The sequence below is a fragment of the Molossus molossus genome, unplaced genomic scaffold, assembly GCF_014108415.1.
Source record: "Molossus molossus isolate mMolMol1 unplaced genomic scaffold, mMolMol1.p scaffold_m16_p_11, whole genome shotgun sequence".
NCBI classification, from domain to species: Eukaryota; Metazoa; Chordata; class Mammalia; order Chiroptera; family Molossidae; genus Molossus; species Molossus molossus.
Genome location: NW_023425346.1, coordinates 62,203,804 through 62,221,706, shown reverse-complemented (window position 1 = coordinate 62,221,706; position 17,903 = coordinate 62,203,804). Strand labels below are relative to the sequence as shown.

Sequence of the window (17,903 nt, the reverse complement as noted above, 5' to 3'; positions counted from 1 at the left end):
GTCTGACGTCTACTTACTTCTCTGACCTCATTTGCTACTATTCTCATCCCCCCTATTACTCCTTTCTGGACCCAGTGGCTGGCTGTTTTTACCTCAAGCACACCACCCTAATATTCCTGCCTTACTATTTGTCATTACCTATACAGGGAGGCATTTTTTCCCCAAGATCTATGTCCATCAGTAAGGTCACCCCAGTTAGGATCTATAAAGAAGTCTTTTCTGAGGCAGGCTCCCCCACCTTTCACTTGCTTTCCCCCCCCTCCCCAACCATGGCATTTATTACTGCATGAAATGATATGTATTTATTTACTCATTTATTATCAATTATCCAACTTGACTGTAAGCACATAAGGGAAAGAACTTGGTCTGTCTTGTTTATAAACTGTATCCACAATACCTAAAACAAAGTGGGCTCTCAAATATAGAATAAATATTTTTAAAACACTGAAGGGTGAAAGTGGGAAAAACAGCAGAAGGCCTGGACTAGAGCCAGATTTCTATCTCTGAAGTATGTGTTAAAAACTGTAAGCCTTTTAAGATAAATTTTAAAAAATGAAAAAAAACAACAAAGGAATATTTTTAACTACCTTAATTTTTTTTACAAATACAGTTGCTTAAAATAACCCTTGAAAATAAAAGTATGATGATGATGACTGAATGTGGAGATTTTGCAATAATCCTACACCAAAGAAAAATTTTATTGAAGTACAGATTACTGGTTATTTAAAAATACAAGGGGAAGACAAACATACAAAGGCATTATCATACAACTGATTTCTAAAGTCAATACTTTTGAAATACAAAACAATGATCATTATCCCCAAAAGTCAGTTTATTGAAACAAATCTATTTTTAAGTTGATTTGTAATTCTTTTCACTCAATTTTATTGATAAATGTTACTAGGTTTCATTCCATATCAAAACTTGTTTGTGTGTGTGTGTGGAAATATTTACTTCTCAAAGTTGTATATAGTTATTTCTTGCAATTAACATCAGCAACTATAAGAAGCTTCTCTAAGTCAAGAATTCAGTATGGCTGCTGCTTTGGAAATAGTTACCATATTGCGTTATGATCTACATGAAGACCCACGTACTGAAAGTCAAACTATTATTGGCAAAAGTATGGGGACTGAGAGCAAGAGGACTAAGAAAAAAATGTTATCTTTTACTGCAGACCTGCTAAAAAAGACTCCATTATTTACTTTGGTACTATTGCTAGAGAAGCAGTTGCTGCCAGACCACAAGTCCATTTTATATTTCCTTTTTTAATTTTTTTAATTTATTTTTTTGGTATGTGCCCCTAGCAGGAACCGAACCTGGGACTCTTTGGTCTGCAGGCCGATGCTCCATCCGCTGAGCCAAACCGGCCAGGGCTATATTTTTTTTTTTAAAGAATGGCAGACTTAAATAATTAGATTGCTCAATCAAATAAGCAGAGACTTTTAAATTACCATATACTTTAACTGTGTGAAATAAATTATTTTCTTAATTGGTTTAGCAGCCTTGTGTTTACAAAGGCAGCAAAACCCACTCTGTTTCAAAATTAGAAGGCTGACTCAGAGGCTGTTTGTAAGATGTCAAACTATCTTCTATCACCTTCAGTCACGAACGTGGACCTTCATGAACTCATTAACTTAATAAATGTAAAAATGATCTCGTGTATCAAAACACAATGTTGAGCCAGCAAAATGAAAAAAAGTACACTCCTAAGGTAGGAATTGGCTTGTATGAAACAAGAGGGTATATATCCTCTTATACAGCACAAGAGAAATATGTATGGTAATAAAAACGATTTACAATAAACCTAAAGAGATTATTTTGGTTTACATGTAAGTCGGCTTAAACTGACCATCACTGAATGATTGGAAAGTTTCTTCTCCTAACATAATGCCCATTCATTATAAACTAAGCTGGTCTTAGTTTCTTATAAACCTCTTATTTCCTTGGATTTATCTACTACACCCTCACTTGATAGCCGTTTAACTTATAAGCTGGGCCTGCCCAGCCTACCTGTAAAGCCTCTCTTCAGAAATTTACCAGATGCATTAAACATAGGCCTCCTCTAGTGAAACCCTGCACTTCAAAACAGCGTATGAAGAACCAGCAACAGGCTCTCCAATGTAAATACCTCTCATTTCACACTATCATAGAAAAAGTGCAGTTTACTAACCACTCCTTCTTTACAGGCAACTCAGTAGCTGTAAAAATTTTTCTTCAGTTTCAAAACTTTCAATACTTGTTAATTCCAAAAATCCGAACACCATGTAGCTGTGGCATTTTGGGAATTAGCACACTCAGAAGAGAAGCTGTGTTTAGGATGAAGTGAGTTGGATCATACTTCGTATAGAAACTTGCCAGAAAATATCTGTAGAAATAAAAGTTAAGAATAATATAACATTTAAAAATAAAATTACTTATAATTTTTTAAAAATTTAAAGGTAGAAAAAAGGCCACTGAAATATAAAGACCTAAAAGCAGAACCATTTTTGAGCATTAAAACAAGAGAAAACATTTTCGTTTGGCGATTCAAATTAATTTTATTTAGACTTTAAATATTTTTTAATGGAGTCATATATACACATTTTGCACTTCTGCAATTATGTTAAATGCATTTAATAGAATATGTTTGCTACTTAGCAACCTTTACAGCAGGCTTTCAAAATAGGGTTCATATGTTCCCTGAAATTTCAGGTGTAATTTTGTATTTAAAATCCAGATCCAAAGGATATTTCATATTCTCTAAGGGTTTTGTAACCCACCAAATGTTAAGAACCACTGCTGTAAAGTTGTGAAAATGGGATTAGTGTACTAGTACGATTAGTATCTTTGAAAGGAAACCAATACTGGGTTGCCCTTTTAATGGTCTCATTTTCATATTGTAGATGGACAGGTCTATAACCAGTTTAACTGGAAACTTGAAAGACACTGTTGTTAAATTCCAGTTGTTTTGCTATAACTGAACATACATACATATTCAAAGACACACATCTGAGAATTTGTTTTAACAAGCCTAAGCCAACTGTAAAGCCATAAATCATCAAGTCAGATTATCTAGTTTTACCCAAGGGGTACATCAGAGTACAGACACAACACCTGGCCCCTAATGAAAGTATCCTAATATAGACAGGATTAAAAGAATAAAACATCATAACTAAGAAGTTAGTTTGCATATGGGTGTTTGTCTAATTTGTATTTTTAGAGCACACAGGAAAGTATTCTTACAGTTTTTCTTTTAAGTACTATCATCAGTTTCTCATAAAGAGAGATAAATGCCTGGATATGGTTAAAATAGAAAGGAGTATGGTTTAGATGGACAAACCTCAGAGCAGTGGGGTGGGTGGGATGGATGAGATGAACCAAAGAACTCATATGCATGTATGCATAACCAATGGACATAGACAACAATGCTGGGGGGGGGGGGGCGGAGTGGCAGGATGGGGAGGAGGGAGTCTAGGGAGGAAAAAGGAGAAACATCTGTAACAAAAATAAATTAATAAAAATTGGGGAAAAAAAAAAGAAAAGCTATTTTCAGATATGACTGAAAACAGAGCTGTATACATTATTTTCAGAACCATCTAAATTGAGGAATTCTATAATCTTGAACTTACTTTACAAACTATGAAGTCAGAAAATTATTTCTTTAGAATAATTCATATTCCTTAATCTTCAAACCTTTTCTTCCTGATTTCATGTATTTGAACAGTTTAATTTCATTCAGTGAACAAAATAGGATACTACTTGCATTTAGTAAGATTATCTGATTTCCCATCATCATTATGAGTTTAATCTATATATAATCTGATACATTGGAAATAATAAATCTCGGAATGGCTTCTCTTGATCATACTGTAGCATATGTCCCCTTTGTCTTTTAATGAAAACTAGTTGTGTGGGTAGACTATATAAAAATTAGTTGACTCTAAAAAAAAAAAAAAATAACTAGACAACCTTCCAAGAAGATGCAAAAACAGGTGGGAATCAGTGTGATAGTGTTTATTTGTTAAAGGATATACTGGAAAGAGACCTGTGTTAGAAGCTAGAAGTTTAGGGTTTTGTCTGGGCTTTTGACTCCAACTACCTGCAAGATTTGGAGCAAGGTAATACACCTGATACTGTTTCTTTATCTAAAAATCTGGGATAACACTGCACCTGACAAATAATGATCAAACAAGAAAATGTGAAAGCACTCTGAAAAGTATCAGTGCTACAGATGGTTTTCATGATGCTTCTTCAGGTATGTAAGGAATTGAACAGAAGAATACTTGAAATCATTTTTAGAAATAAGGGTTAAAGACTCAATGCAAGTAAACTCAAAACCATAAAAATCCTAGGAGAAAACATAGGCAATAAAATCTCAGACATTTCTCTTAGCAATATTTTTTCTAATATACCGCCTCAGACAAGGGGAAAACAAAAAAAATAAACAATTGGGACTACGGCAAACTAAAAAGTTTTTGCACAGCAAAGGAAAGCACCAACAAAATGAAAAGTTAACCCACCAAGGGAGAATATATTCACCAATGATACATCTGATAAGTGGTTCATATCCAAAATTTACAAGAAACTTGTAAAACTCAACAACAAGAAAACAAACAATCCAATAGACATATGAAAAGATACTCAACATCACCAACCATCAGAGAAATGAAAATTAAAACCATGAGATATTACCTCACACCTGTCAGAATGACTATCATCAATAAATCAACAAACCACAAGTGTTGGCAAGGATGTAGAGAAAAGGGAACCTTTGTGCACTGTTACTGGGAATGTAGACTGGTGCAGCCACTGTGGAAGGCAGTATGGAGTTACCACAAAAATAAAAAATGAAACTGCCTTATGACCTAGCAATCCTACTTCTGGGAATATATCCGAAGAAATCTGAAACACTAATTTGAAAGAATATATGCACTCCTATGTTCATTGCAGCATTATGTACAAGATCTGAAGCAGTCCAAGTGTCTATCAGTAGATGAGTGGATAAAAAAAACTGGTAGCTGGGGATTGGGGGAGGGGAGGAAGGAGGGTGTCAATGGGGAAAAAATGAGAAACATCTGTAACAAAAACAAATTAATAAATAAAAAAATTAAAAACAAAAAACAGTGGTATATTTCCACAATGGAATACTATTTGGCCATAAAAAAGGAAATCTTACCCTTTGTGACAGGATGGATGGACTTGGACAGTATTACGCTGAGTGAAAAAAGCCAGTTGGAGAAAGACAGTACTATATGATTTCACTCATATGTGAAATCTAATGAACAAAGAAACTAACATACAAAATAGAAACAGACTCATAGAGAACAGACTTGACAACTGTCAGAGGGGAGGGGTGTTTGCGGGGCTGGGTGAAAAAGGTGAAGGGAGTAAGTAAACAAAACAAAACAAAACTCATAGACACAAACGACAGCATGGTGATTTCCAGAGGGGGAGAGGGTGCGGAGAGATAGAGAGGGTACAGGGGGACAGATGATGATGGAAGAAGACCTGACTTTGAGTGGTAAACACACTATACAACATACAGAGGCTGTATTATAGAATTGTATATACTGAAACCTATATAATTTTATTAACCAATGACACCCCAATAAATACAATAAAAAAAAAGAAATATGGATGTTGTACACAGGTACATCTCAGTTGACCTTTTTTGTGATAGCTATTATCAAAAATTCATCATGTCAGGCTTTTTACATGTATTAATAATGAAATGCTCACCGTTTTAGAGATGAGGAAACTGAAGCTTTCAAGAAAATGGCCAAGTCACATAGCCAGAAAGCTAAAATCCAAATTTAAGGCTGTTTGAATAACCATTATTCTTTTTCTTTTCTTTATCCTCACCCGAGGACATTTTTGCATTTATCTTTAGATAGAGCAGGAGGGAGAGAGCGGGGAAGAGAGAGAGAAACATCGATGTGAGACACACATCGACTGGTTGCCACCCGCACAACCCCGACCGGGTAGACAAATTAATCAAGCACAAAGTAGAATAGTGGTTACCAGGGGCTGGGAGGAGGGGAAAATGGGGAGTTGCTGTTCAATGGGTATAAAGTTTCAGTCATGCAAGATGAAAATGTTCTAGAGATCTGCTGTACAACATTGTGCTTATAGTAAATAATACTGTACTCTATACTTAAAATTTTGTTAAGAGGGTAGATATATCATATATATATATATATATCTCCACAATAATAAAAAAAAAAGAGTGGCGCATTTTTAAAACACTGAAGGAAAAAAAACTGTCATCCAGAATTTTATATCAAGTGACAGGTACAAAAGCAATTGAACAGAAAAAGAACAGTATTAGAACAATACTTGGATGCTGAAGAGGCATGGTATATCAAATCTTTTTTAGACAAACATCATTTTCTTTTTTTTTTTATCCTCACCCGAGGACATTTTTTGTTCAGATAGAGTAGGAGGGACAGAGAGAGAGAGAAACATTGACGTGAAAGGGACACATTGAGTGGTCGCCACCCACACGACCCAATCAGGGCCGGGGACAAACTGTAACCGACATATGTGCCCTTAGTGGGAACCGAACCTGGGACTCTTTAGTCTGCAGGCCTGACCCAAACTGGCCAGGGCAACCATTATTCTTGTTATTGCATTTATCTTTGTTAGGCCACACAAATCATTTTTCTTTTGACAATCGTTTTGTTTAAAATAATTTTAAAATGTCGTCAAAGTGCTTAAATATACAAAAAAACAAAAACAAAATCCTACCATTTTATGATCAGTTTATTCTTTTAATTTGAAAATGCCTTCCCTTACTTGAACATCTATCCAAAACCTAATCTCCCTTTAGTCCCAGTTTAAGAAATTCTAATGCCTCCAAGAAGTCTTTCCAACTACTCCACAATGCACTGATTCTATTGTGGATATATTATGTATAAGCTATGTGGTATGGAGTGTTTTACAAAGATATATGTGAAACATGTATTACATGTAAGCAACGGTATTGAGTGGGGAATTCAAAGCAATCTATGCACTTACAAATTCCTTGTAGAAATAAAACAGCATTTATAATAACAAAGAAATAATATAAAGTGGCATAAATAAGAAATATGTAAGAACTACTATGAGAGTTCAAAGCAAAGCATTATCACTGAAGATTAGGCACTCAGGAAAAGACTTTAATGAGGAGGCAGAATTTAAATCTTGAGAGAAGAGCAAGAAATAAATTAAGAAAGGAGGAGGCATTTCAGGTAGAAGTGATTTGAACAAAGGCATAGAAATAGGACTCAAGAAATGCTGCTGAGAAGAGCTTGACAAGGTGTGAGTTTGGTGGTAGTAAAATATGAACATCAAAAAAATAAGAAGGGATGAGATAAACCAAAGAACTTATATGCATGTATGCGTTATCAATGGACATAGACAACAATGCTTGCAGGGTGGGGGATGGGATAGGGAGGAGGGTGTCTGGGGGAGAAACATATGTAACAAAATAAATTAAATAAGGTAGGAACCATTTTGTGGAGATCCCTGAATATAAGGTAATAGAAAATTAGATATCAGATACAAGATTAAGTGCTTTACAGATAAATGTTATATTATTTATTTCTTATAGTATCAGACTGAGTTAAGTACAACAGGCTAGAATTTTACTTATGAGCAAACTAAACTGGCTGAGTGATTGAGTATTCAACCCAGGTCTATTCTATACACAATAAAAGCCTAACCTCTCTTTTCTCTAAATCAGTGATTTTCAACTGATGTGCTACAAGAATTAAAACATGTAATACCTGAATATTTAGTCAGGGACACTGACCTCTTTTCTCTTAGTGCCAACTAAAAATGACAACAGCCAACACAATATTAGCCATCCAACGAAAATGAATGAAAATTATACCTTTTTTGTCAGATCGGCAAAAATATATATATTTTTGGCATGCCACATGATTTTAGTAATTAGTTGGTGTGCCATGAGAGGAATACGGTTGAAAATCAATGCTCAAAACCATACTATTTTTCCCAAGGAGTCTGAACATCTAAATGTGGCAGGTGGTCAGTGAAATTTGTCCAAATCCTTGTATAGAGATCAATCGGATAGTGGAATATAAATAAGATTGTGTGTTTAGTTTTCTTGTAAGCAACTTACAAACATGAACTAGAATATATTTGACCTGTATATCCTAGAATATGTAGGTATACTGATGAGCATGTAATGTTGTCTCCATATGTTACTGACTAAAGTGAAAACTGGTTTATTACCCCAGCCTGTTAAAGATTTTGCCTGTATTTTATACTCTATCTGAGGTAGCTATTTATTGACAGATTTTTAACAAAATATTATTTCTAATTCAAATTCAATCTAATAAAACAATAGCTGTCTCTCATCCAATCCTCCTACCTAAAAATTTCCACCACTTACAGAATTATTGGAGAAATTGTGAAAAACTTCCGTGAAGATGTAAACTGTACTCCATAGTCCAGTTGTTCCCAATGAGTTAGGAGCCTTGCTTTACCCTGGTCAGGAGTTTCAAAAGGTGTGCCTTTTACAGCATGCAAAAATACATACATCCCCTGGAAAACAAACAAGGGAGTACATATAATCAATATCAAATACAAAATTGGTAATTGTCAGTAAACACAAAGATAGTTCCTGACCATATGTCAAAATATACAAAATATGACAAATATACAATTTAACTTACAGCCCAAGTTTTAAGCTTTCATATTATTGTGAAAGTTGTGGCCCATTTCTTTTTCTTTTTTTAATTGATTTTTAGAGAGAGAGAGGAAGGGAAGGGCGAGAGAGATAGAAACATCGATGAGAGAGAACATCGACTGGCCACCTCCTGCATGCCCCACACTGGGGATTGGGCCCACAACCTGGGCATGTGCCCTGATCGGGAATCGAACTGGTGACCTTTTGGTGCATGGGTAAATGCTCAACCACTGAGCCACACCGGCCGGGCTATGGCCTGTTTCTTCATAGTACAATAAAACTTCCAGGAGCATATAAATATTATTTGGTGAAAACCAGTAAAAAGTAAACCAAAAGTAACCTGCTTTCATCTTTTATTAAATTAAAAATAAACAAAAAGTAATATCAGGGTAACTTTACATCATTACATTTAGATTTTCTAATACCTTTCCTATTAGGAAATAGGGTTACCTTTTCCACAATGTATAGGCAAGTTTGGAGTGTCATATCAGTAAATCTGATAATATTTAAAAATAATACAAATTAGTAAATAATAGTAATAAAATAAACAAAATCTCTGTATCAGGAAAAATGGTTTTGAAAATATTTAATATTAGGACTGTCTTTGTCTCAATAGTTCTCTTCCAAAGCAACAAGATGGTTTGATGTAACAGGCATAATGTTCAACTCAATTTACTTTTATAGTCACAACTGTGCCTCAACAGTGTTTCTTTTGAAGTTATTTTTTAAAAATTAAAAAATAAGCCCTGGCCAGTTTGGCTCAGCGGTTAGAGCATTGGCCTGCGGTCCGGAGAGACCCGGGTTCGGTTCCCGCTGAGGGCACGTGCTTCAATTGCAGTTTGTCCCCAGCCCTGGTTGGTCATGCGGGTGGCAGCCACTTGATGTGTCCCTTCACGTTGATGTTTCTCTCTCTCTCTTCCTTCCTCTCTCTCCCTCCCACTCTATCTGTACAAAAAATGGAAAAATATCCTCGGGTGAGGATAAAAAAAAAAAAGCCAATCTATTCAATGATATGTTTAAACATCTAAATTTGTGGTTAATTAGGAAAAAAACAATGTATACTAGATTTGTTTTCCTAGAGATTATGATATGCGCTTAGATCGAGAGGCAGTGCTTCATTGCAGGATCACTGTCTGAGGAACTGGTAACAATAAAGCCTAAATATTATCATGAAAGTTTTTCCCACTAGAAGTCATGATGTGATGTCATTTTTTCTACTTCTACCTTTAACAAATATATGGGAAAAAACAGAAAAATTAGTGATTTGAATACATTATTAGTATAGGTTAAGAGAGCCCTTATTTTCAAAGCTTGGTCTACTTCTTTATTCCATTAGGCAATCCAAGAGTTGCTTAGCTACAATAGCAGCTAAATTATACATTAATGGACTCATGTTCAACTGGATTTAACTCAACATACATTCAATAAGTAGTTTAAATGTACAGGACACAGAACATGCATGCATATATAAAATTGAACAAGACAGCCTGAAAAACGTCAATCTTCTAAAAGATGGTAAGGGGAAAAAAAGATGCATATACAACTAGAAGGTAGGGAAGCAACTGTACAATCAGGGCACTCAGGAAATGCAGAGAAGGAAAAGGTTCCTTGTTGTTGAGGCAAAAGTCTTAATGCTACCTTGTCAACTATCTCATTCTTGAATATTCAGCTCAAATGACACCACTTTATTGAAGGCCTCCTCACTAGTAATGACCTCCTGTCTACATGGCTGAATTTTATTAATACTTTTATTATAGCACAATATATACATATTGTGTTAGAGTTGTTTGCTTGTTTGTTTTCCCATGAGCCTGAATACCTCAGGGAACAAGGGCTGGTTTATAGCAAATATCAGATATTAAGCTGACATTAAACTAAGGAATGTTTATTCTGGAAGCATAAGGAAAACATTTTCACATGGGCTTTATAGGGAACTATGAAACAGAAATTGTACGCTTTCAAATTCTCAGGAGTATGTGACCCTCAAAAAGTTGAGTCTACTCTATACGATATAATATGTTAGAATTATCAGAGAAAAACAATCCTAGTGTTATCAGCAGTATTTAGAATATATATAACATTCATGGACTCACCAATATTTAGAATATATGTAATATTCAGTTCATTTTAGATATCCTTTTCAATAAAAAATAAAATCTTATCTGGTCATATATCTTCTACTCCATTATTTTTAATAGTTTTTCTATGAAATTTTAGTGAGGATGATTTATACCCACATCAAAAGAATTAGGGAAAAAAAATGTAGCTCATAGTAGCCCTTAACAAATATTTACTGACTCAAAATGAAAAGAATTCTCATTCATTTTAAAAGCTAGGCAAAAAATTTGGCAAAGTATTAATACCTCTACGGTGAACTGTAGCACTGAAGAAAAACAATCACTACAGTGTGGTTTCAGAAACACAAAGACTATATATTTTCTAATCAGGGATACCAATTAGGTCTACTTTTCTATATTTAAAAGCATTCAGCATGTATTTCACATTTTTAATTGGTTTAATATAGGCTATCTTCAAAAGAAACAAGTTTGGAGTCATAAATGCTACAGCTATGTCTGGTTAGATTTTTTTTTTTAATTCCTTACCTGAGGATATTTTTCTATTTATCTTCAGATACAGTGGGAGGAAGAGGGAGAGAGAGAGAAACATCAAAGTGAGAGTGACACACTGACTGGTTGCCTCTGGCATGACCCTGACCAAGGCCGGGGACTAACCGAAACTGAGGTACGTGCCCTTGACTGGAATCGAACCCACAGGCCGACGATCTGACCACTGAGCCAAACTGGCCAGGGCTGGTTAGTTAGGTTTTTAGTGTGGTGAACTAATAAGTCAGCAGTTTCCTTCCCTACATATTGTCAATTTCCTATCCTTTTCCATTGCCATATACTGTGCCTCAATATCAGTCAACCAAATGGAAAACATGAGGGCTTGAAATGACTTCTAAAGTGCCCTGGCCTGTTTGGCTCAGCAGTTAGAGCATCGGCCTGCGGTCCAGAGAGACCCGGGTTCAGTTCCCACTAAGGGCACGTACCTCAGTTGCAGTTTGTCCCCAGCCCCGGTAGGGGTTGTGTGGGTGGCAACCAGTCGATGTGTCTCTCTCGCATCGATGTTTCTCTCTCTCTTCCTCCCTCTCTCCTTCATGCTCTATCTGAAAAGCAAAAATGTCCTCGGGTGAGGATAAAAAAAAAAACAAAAAAAAAACAGAAATAACTTCTAAAGTATATTTAATACAAATGTCATTGGAGAAAGAAAAATTACATGGCAATACAAACTAATTTATTCAGCAAACATTTAAATAAGTATTTGGAGATACAGAAATTAAAAGTAAAAAACATAAACTGCTAATTATAAAACCATTATAAATAAAAGAAAGCATGGGAGTTTTGTAGCTTCCTGGAGGTAGTGATACTTGAGTAGAGTTTTCCTGAACAAATAAGATTCAGTCAGGCAGAGCAGGAAGAAGGTAGGGGTATTAAAATAGAAGAGTATGCCTGGCCAGTGTGGCTCAGTGGTTGAGCATCAACCAATGCACCAAGAGGTTGCTGGTTTGATTCCCAGTCAGGGCACATGCCCAGGTTGTGCAAATACCCGGGCGGGGGGGGGGGATGCAGGAGGAAGCCAATTGATGTTCTCTCTCATCAATGTTTCTCTCTCCTTCTCCCTTCAATAAAGGAAAAAAACAATAGAAGAGCTTCAGTCAAAGTAAAAAGATGAGAACAAGATGATTTTCATTTCTGTTAGAACATAGCTTGTGTCTGGAGATGGCCTACAATAGAATTGAGTTCCCTTTCTTGCCTTTACACAGTTATCAACTTGTCTTGTATCCCACACAAGGAATTTAGCAGTTTACTATGAAAATAATAGAGAAATATTGAAGGATTTAAACAGTGAGACTTGAGTCGATGTGCATTTTAAAACTATCATTCTACCAAGCTGGAATGGAAAAAAGCATAGGAGCATCAAGGAGACCATTTATCTATTGCAGTGATTTTCAGCCTTTTCCATCTCATGGCACATATAAACTATTAAAATTCTGTGGCATACCAAAAAACACATTTTTTGTTGATGTGATAAAAAGGTATAATTTTGATTCATTTACACTGGATGGCAATTGTTGTATGGGCTATTGTCATTTTTTAAAATTTGACAATCTAATATATAGGAAAAGGAGTTAGCCAAAGACTGGGGTGACCATAGTTTGCATGGATGATTCTGATTTACACCTATTCTGTTGGAGTAGTTGTTACTACAGATCCCTTTTACTCTCAACACACACTCAGTTTGGATGATCCGTTATATTGATCACTTTTCCTTTGATATTCAGCTATCTGGCTTGGCTTACTGGAAAGACGGAGGTGCCTTTAGATTAGATTAGGAACAAAGTCAGAGGACTAGATTGTGGGTGGTAAGGAACAGATCAGGAATGGGTTCAATTTATACTTGTATGGTTTAAGATACAAGGTGATCTAGCAATATTAATATGGGTATCATTCTTCTATTGGTAGAAATGGAAAATATGAAAAGATAAAGTAATTTAGAATATATAGCATAAGAAAAGAATCTTGTGAAAGGAACAGGCAGGAAGTGCAAAAGGAAATAGGGAAGAAAAGATCAGAGCCCTGGTTGGTGTGCCTCAGTTGAGAGGAGGAGTGTCATCCTGTACACTGAAAGGTCTCAGGTTTGATTCCCTGTCAGGGCACATGCCTAGGTTGCTAGTTTGATCCTTCGTACTTGAGGCAACCAATCCATGTTTCTACCTCTTATAAATGTTTGCCTTTCCTACCTCCTTTCCCTCCCCCACCCCCTTCTTTTTCTCTCTAAAAATCTGTGAAAATGTCCTGGTGTGAGGATTAAAAAAGAAAGAAAATGAAAAGATCAGAAATATATATATATAGGAAAAAGCAATACGATGAAAGCCAAAGGAAAAGAATTCCAATAAAAGGGATCTGATTAACAACAAATATTTCAGAGAAGTTACTATTTAAGAAGGTGTCTGCCTTGGCCAATTTCGCTCAGCTATTAGAGCATCAGCCTGCAGTCCAGAGAGACTGGGTTCAGTTCCGGCTAAGGGCACAAACCTTGGTTGCAGTTTGTCCCTGGCCCTGGTTGGGAGGCAGCCACTCGATATGTCCCTTTCAAGTCAATGTTTCTCTCTCTCCCTCTCTCCCACTCTATCTGAACAAAAAAATGGAAAAGTGTGCTCAGGTGAGGATAAAAAATAAAAATAAAAAAATTAAAAGGGTGTTTGCCCTACCAAAGTCTATTACTGAAAATAGACTAAATGCATATTGGCCAATTTCTACCACATGAACCTTGTCCTCCTCCAGTCAACTTTAAATACTCTCCAGAAGAAATAAAAATAATAATACTAATTTTTAAAAATCTATTTCTTCTACATGTTTCTGTCTTAATTCTAAGTTCTTAACTTTGGGGATATCTTTTTTTTTTTTTTTTTTTAATCCTCGCCTGAGGACATTTTTCCATTTTTTTGTTCAGATAGAGTGGGAGGGAAAGAGAGAGAGAGAAACATCAATGTGAAAGGGATACATTGAGTGGCTGCCACCCGCACAACCCAACCAGGGCTGGGGACAAACTGCAAAAAAGGTACATGCCCTTAGCGGGAACTGAACCTGGGTCTCTCTGAACCGCAGGCAGACGCTCTAACTGCTGAGCCCAACTGGCCAAAAAAGTACATGCCCTTAGCGGGAACTGAACCTGGGTCTCTCTGAACCGCAGGCAGACGCTCTAACTGCTGAGCCAAACTGGCCAGGGCTTGGGATATCTTTAAACATATAACTAATCTGGATTCAATTAAAAGTCTCAACTAACTGGATGTCTCTTTCATTCTATTCTGATAAGCTGTTAAAGAAAAGTCACAATCAGGTTTATTTTCTAACAGGCAATTTCCAAGGCTGCAAAATATGGTCAGCAGAGGTGATCAAACCTATTACTTTGTAGAGTTATCATATAATACAGAAGAGTGATAGTCAACATGAAGAAGCTAAGGTACCATCAAATCCTGAATCATATAAAATATGATTAAGGTCAAAATTTCTATACAGAAGTAGGAAAGCATACCATTTAGAAAGACTTAACAAGGACTGAAACAAAAGATGATCATTAGATTCCAATTAACCAAAAAACATAATTACTTCTTCTGAAGTATCCTGGTTAATCAGTATAATGTTGTAGCATGAATTATAGTGTCTTTGCTAAATTTTTGCTAAAATGACCTATTTTCTAGATTCTAGAAAACCAAACAGAAGGGAAATAAAGTCTTACTTATAAAAAAGGCCTAATGTTTAAATATAAAGTGTGATAAAAAATATGTAATCCTATTACAGACTTGAATTCTTTAAAATTGTCATTAAACCCTAAAAATCACTGAATTGTACACTTTAAATGGGGGAATGTTATATCATGTGAATTATAGCTCATAAAACTGTTATACAAACTAAGTCATATGCTTTTCTTCTTTATAAGAAAACTTTTAAGATTTTTAAAAAATTGTGTTTAAATACACAACATAAGATGTTCCATATCACCCATCTTAAAAGTGTACAGTTGAGTGGTATAAAGTACATTCCCATTGTTAAGCAGCCATCACCACTATCCATCTCCTGAACTCTGCACCTTGCAAAATTGAAACTGTACCCATTAAACAGTAACTCCCCAACTATTCCTCCCCCAGTCACTGATGATTAAACCTTAACTTTCAAGTGTTAATGTAAGGTGAAATTCTTACCAGATTATGTATAACGTTTGTTAAGGTCCAAGCAACAGGAACACTGAAGAAAGGAATACTGAGTAAGACAATATGAAGCAAGCCAACTCCCAATGCATATGTCAGCCACATACCCCGGCTGTTCATTACCCGGGTATTTGGATTCACCTCGCTGTGGGCAACTCCAACATTCATGTTTGCTCTGTAGGAAAGCAATAAAATGAATCAACACTGACATAACTGGAAACCTAAATATCCTAATTCTGACATGATAAAATACTTGTGTTAACTAGGATTATTTTTTCATAGTTGTTCTGAAATAGAACAAACACACTCTCCAAAATATGCTACGTGCAGATACTGACAAAGGCAGTAAAGAATTCTTAACATCTGACTTTATGGTAAGACAAACAAGAAATGTTTTTATGGTTCTCGCTGAAAAAACAAACAGTTAAAATCCCTTACCTAAAACTTGTCTTCTAGCATGTTGGTTTTACTAAATGAAATAATGGGTAGGAAAACTCCAACTGAAAGAGAAAACCTGTATTTTCTTATATCATGAGAGCAAAGGGAAAAATCAGGAGCTAAATTTATCATCAGAATAAGTTAATATAAAGAATGCAAAGCTGATCCAGCCAGTCTGTTGTAAGTAGCCAGGCTCATATCTAATGTAATGTTATATCCATAAAGAGTGGTCAGAGTTCAAATCACTCCTTCTGAATACTGAACCTGGGAGGTACACAAGGTGGTGGAAAATTTACATGGTCAGGGGATAAGGTTTGTTTCTTAATCTCCTGAAACAATTAGGTCAAAACAATAGTCTTTCTTCTGAATATTTTAACCTTAATCAACTCAGTTTTTTTTTTCCTTTCTTGCTTAGGTTTTTCCTTTTGGTTCAAGATGAACACCAAAGGAAGAACTGATAATAATTCCCAGTTATTTTACTGATGATGTTTGTTTGGGTCTAAAAATCCCTTAAACAAAATAAAACTTTTCTGAAGAATACCTAGCATCCCGGTAAAAATGGACCAGTGAGATTAGAGAAGGAAAAGAGAGTCAGATTTTTAAATCAGAGCTGTTCCAGAGAGAGTCAGATTTGGAACAGCTCTGATTTAATATCTATATCTATATCTATATCTATATCTATATCTATATCTACCCTTTCCATTAGAGTTGGTTTTGAGAGAGAGATTTCTCATAACCCCATCTAACAAGTGTTTACGAAGTACAATGTCCCCTTCCCCCTCCAAAAAAAATCTATGGAAGAACTCAAGGAATCAAGGCTTACAGTGATGACAGTTGGTTACACTAAAACGAAGCAAAAGTCTCAAATTTACATGTGCAAATATTGTTTTTCTAATCATGTATCATACATTATTTTTATATGGTGAGTTATATACTCAGAACATACCACCACTCAAGATTACCCCTTTCCATATGGGGAGGGAAACATGCTCGAAAGACGCTCAAAATTTACATGAGCTGGAAGGCAAAGGTGGTGTGGTACGGCCCCAACCCACACTACAGAAGACCTTTCCGGGGAGTCTGCCGCGACACCGGCACACAATGACTCCAGACAGCGAAAATTCTCTCGGCTCAGACCCAGAGGGTGCCTGAGGGCGACGAGGAGGGGTCTCTCGCCTTCAGCCAGCTGCCCGCCGGCGCTCCGGGATAGTGCAAGCTTAGCAAAAGCTGCTACTGCTAGCCCCGCTGCACCACCCCCACCCGCCCCTTCCTTCTCGGAGCTGCATCTCCGTCAGCGCCGAGGCACCACGACAAACATTTGGGGTGCTAGCCTCACAGGCCACTTGGCCCACACCGCCAGAAAGGGTGCGCGGACACAGCCGGAGCCTACTGTCCTCCCTTAGGCCGACGCCGACCCACCAGCAGCTCCCTACCGCCGCAGGGAGCATCACACCCCAGAGGCCGTTCGTGGCCACTCACCCACCGCCACTCTCCGCGTGGCCGGCTCAGAGGAGAATCCACTCCACAGCGACGGTGTCTCCCAAGGCCGAATGCCAGTGGTCAGCCCCAGAGCAGCTTAGTTTAGCTTGCGGAAGCTTTCAGAACCAAATGCGCTGCCAGCGGATTGGCTGCATGCAGTGCCAATCCCACGTTCTCCGGGAGGGGCGGGACTAAATGACGCGCGCCTGTGCCCGCCCCGCTGCGCGCGCGCTGAGAGCAATCCGGCGTCTGCGAGGCCGGGTCTGGGCTGCGGGAGGGATGCTGGCTGGTCGGCTAAGTGGATGGTAATTTCCCACCTCGCGCGAGCAGGAAGGTAGTGTCGTGTGACTAACGAGCATTCGTTCTTATGTTCTCGTGGGCTCGGGGCCCTCTCCCCTCAACTCGTTCTGGTCGGTCCGCGATAGCCGCTGGCTTCTGTGGGCGCCCCTCCCCCACCACGGGGCGGGAAGCGGACTAGCCGGCGCGCGGGTCGCGCACACCTGGAGAGCGACCGTGAGCCAGTCTGCGCTCTGCTCCTTAAACGTT

The 17,903-nt window shown here is 37.2% G+C and overlaps 1 protein-coding gene across 2 annotated transcripts; it reads right to left on the bottom strand.

Moving 5' to 3' along the window:
• Positions 1-688: 688 nt before the first annotated feature.
• Positions 689-17,478, bottom strand: ORMDL1 (ORMDL sphingolipid biosynthesis regulator 1). 2 transcript variants are annotated; one of them, XM_036255054.1, is made up of 4 exons: positions 17,362-17,429; positions 15,435-15,615; positions 8,375-8,526; positions 689-2,365 (listed from the first exon to the last, which is right to left on the bottom strand). In XM_036255054.1, the coding sequence occupies exons 2-4, from the start codon at positions 15,606-15,608 to the stop codon at positions 2,230-2,232; spliced, it is 462 nt and encodes a 153-aa protein (XP_036110947.1). In that variant the 5' UTR covers positions 15,609-15,615; positions 17,362-17,429; the 3' UTR covers positions 689-2,229. The 2 variants fall into 2 exon arrangements, with proteins under 2 accessions (XP_036110947.1, XP_036110946.1); XM_036255053.1 differs by having other exon boundaries at positions 1,779-2,365; positions 17,358-17,478.
• Between the last annotated feature and the right edge of the window lie 425 nt (positions 17,479-17,903).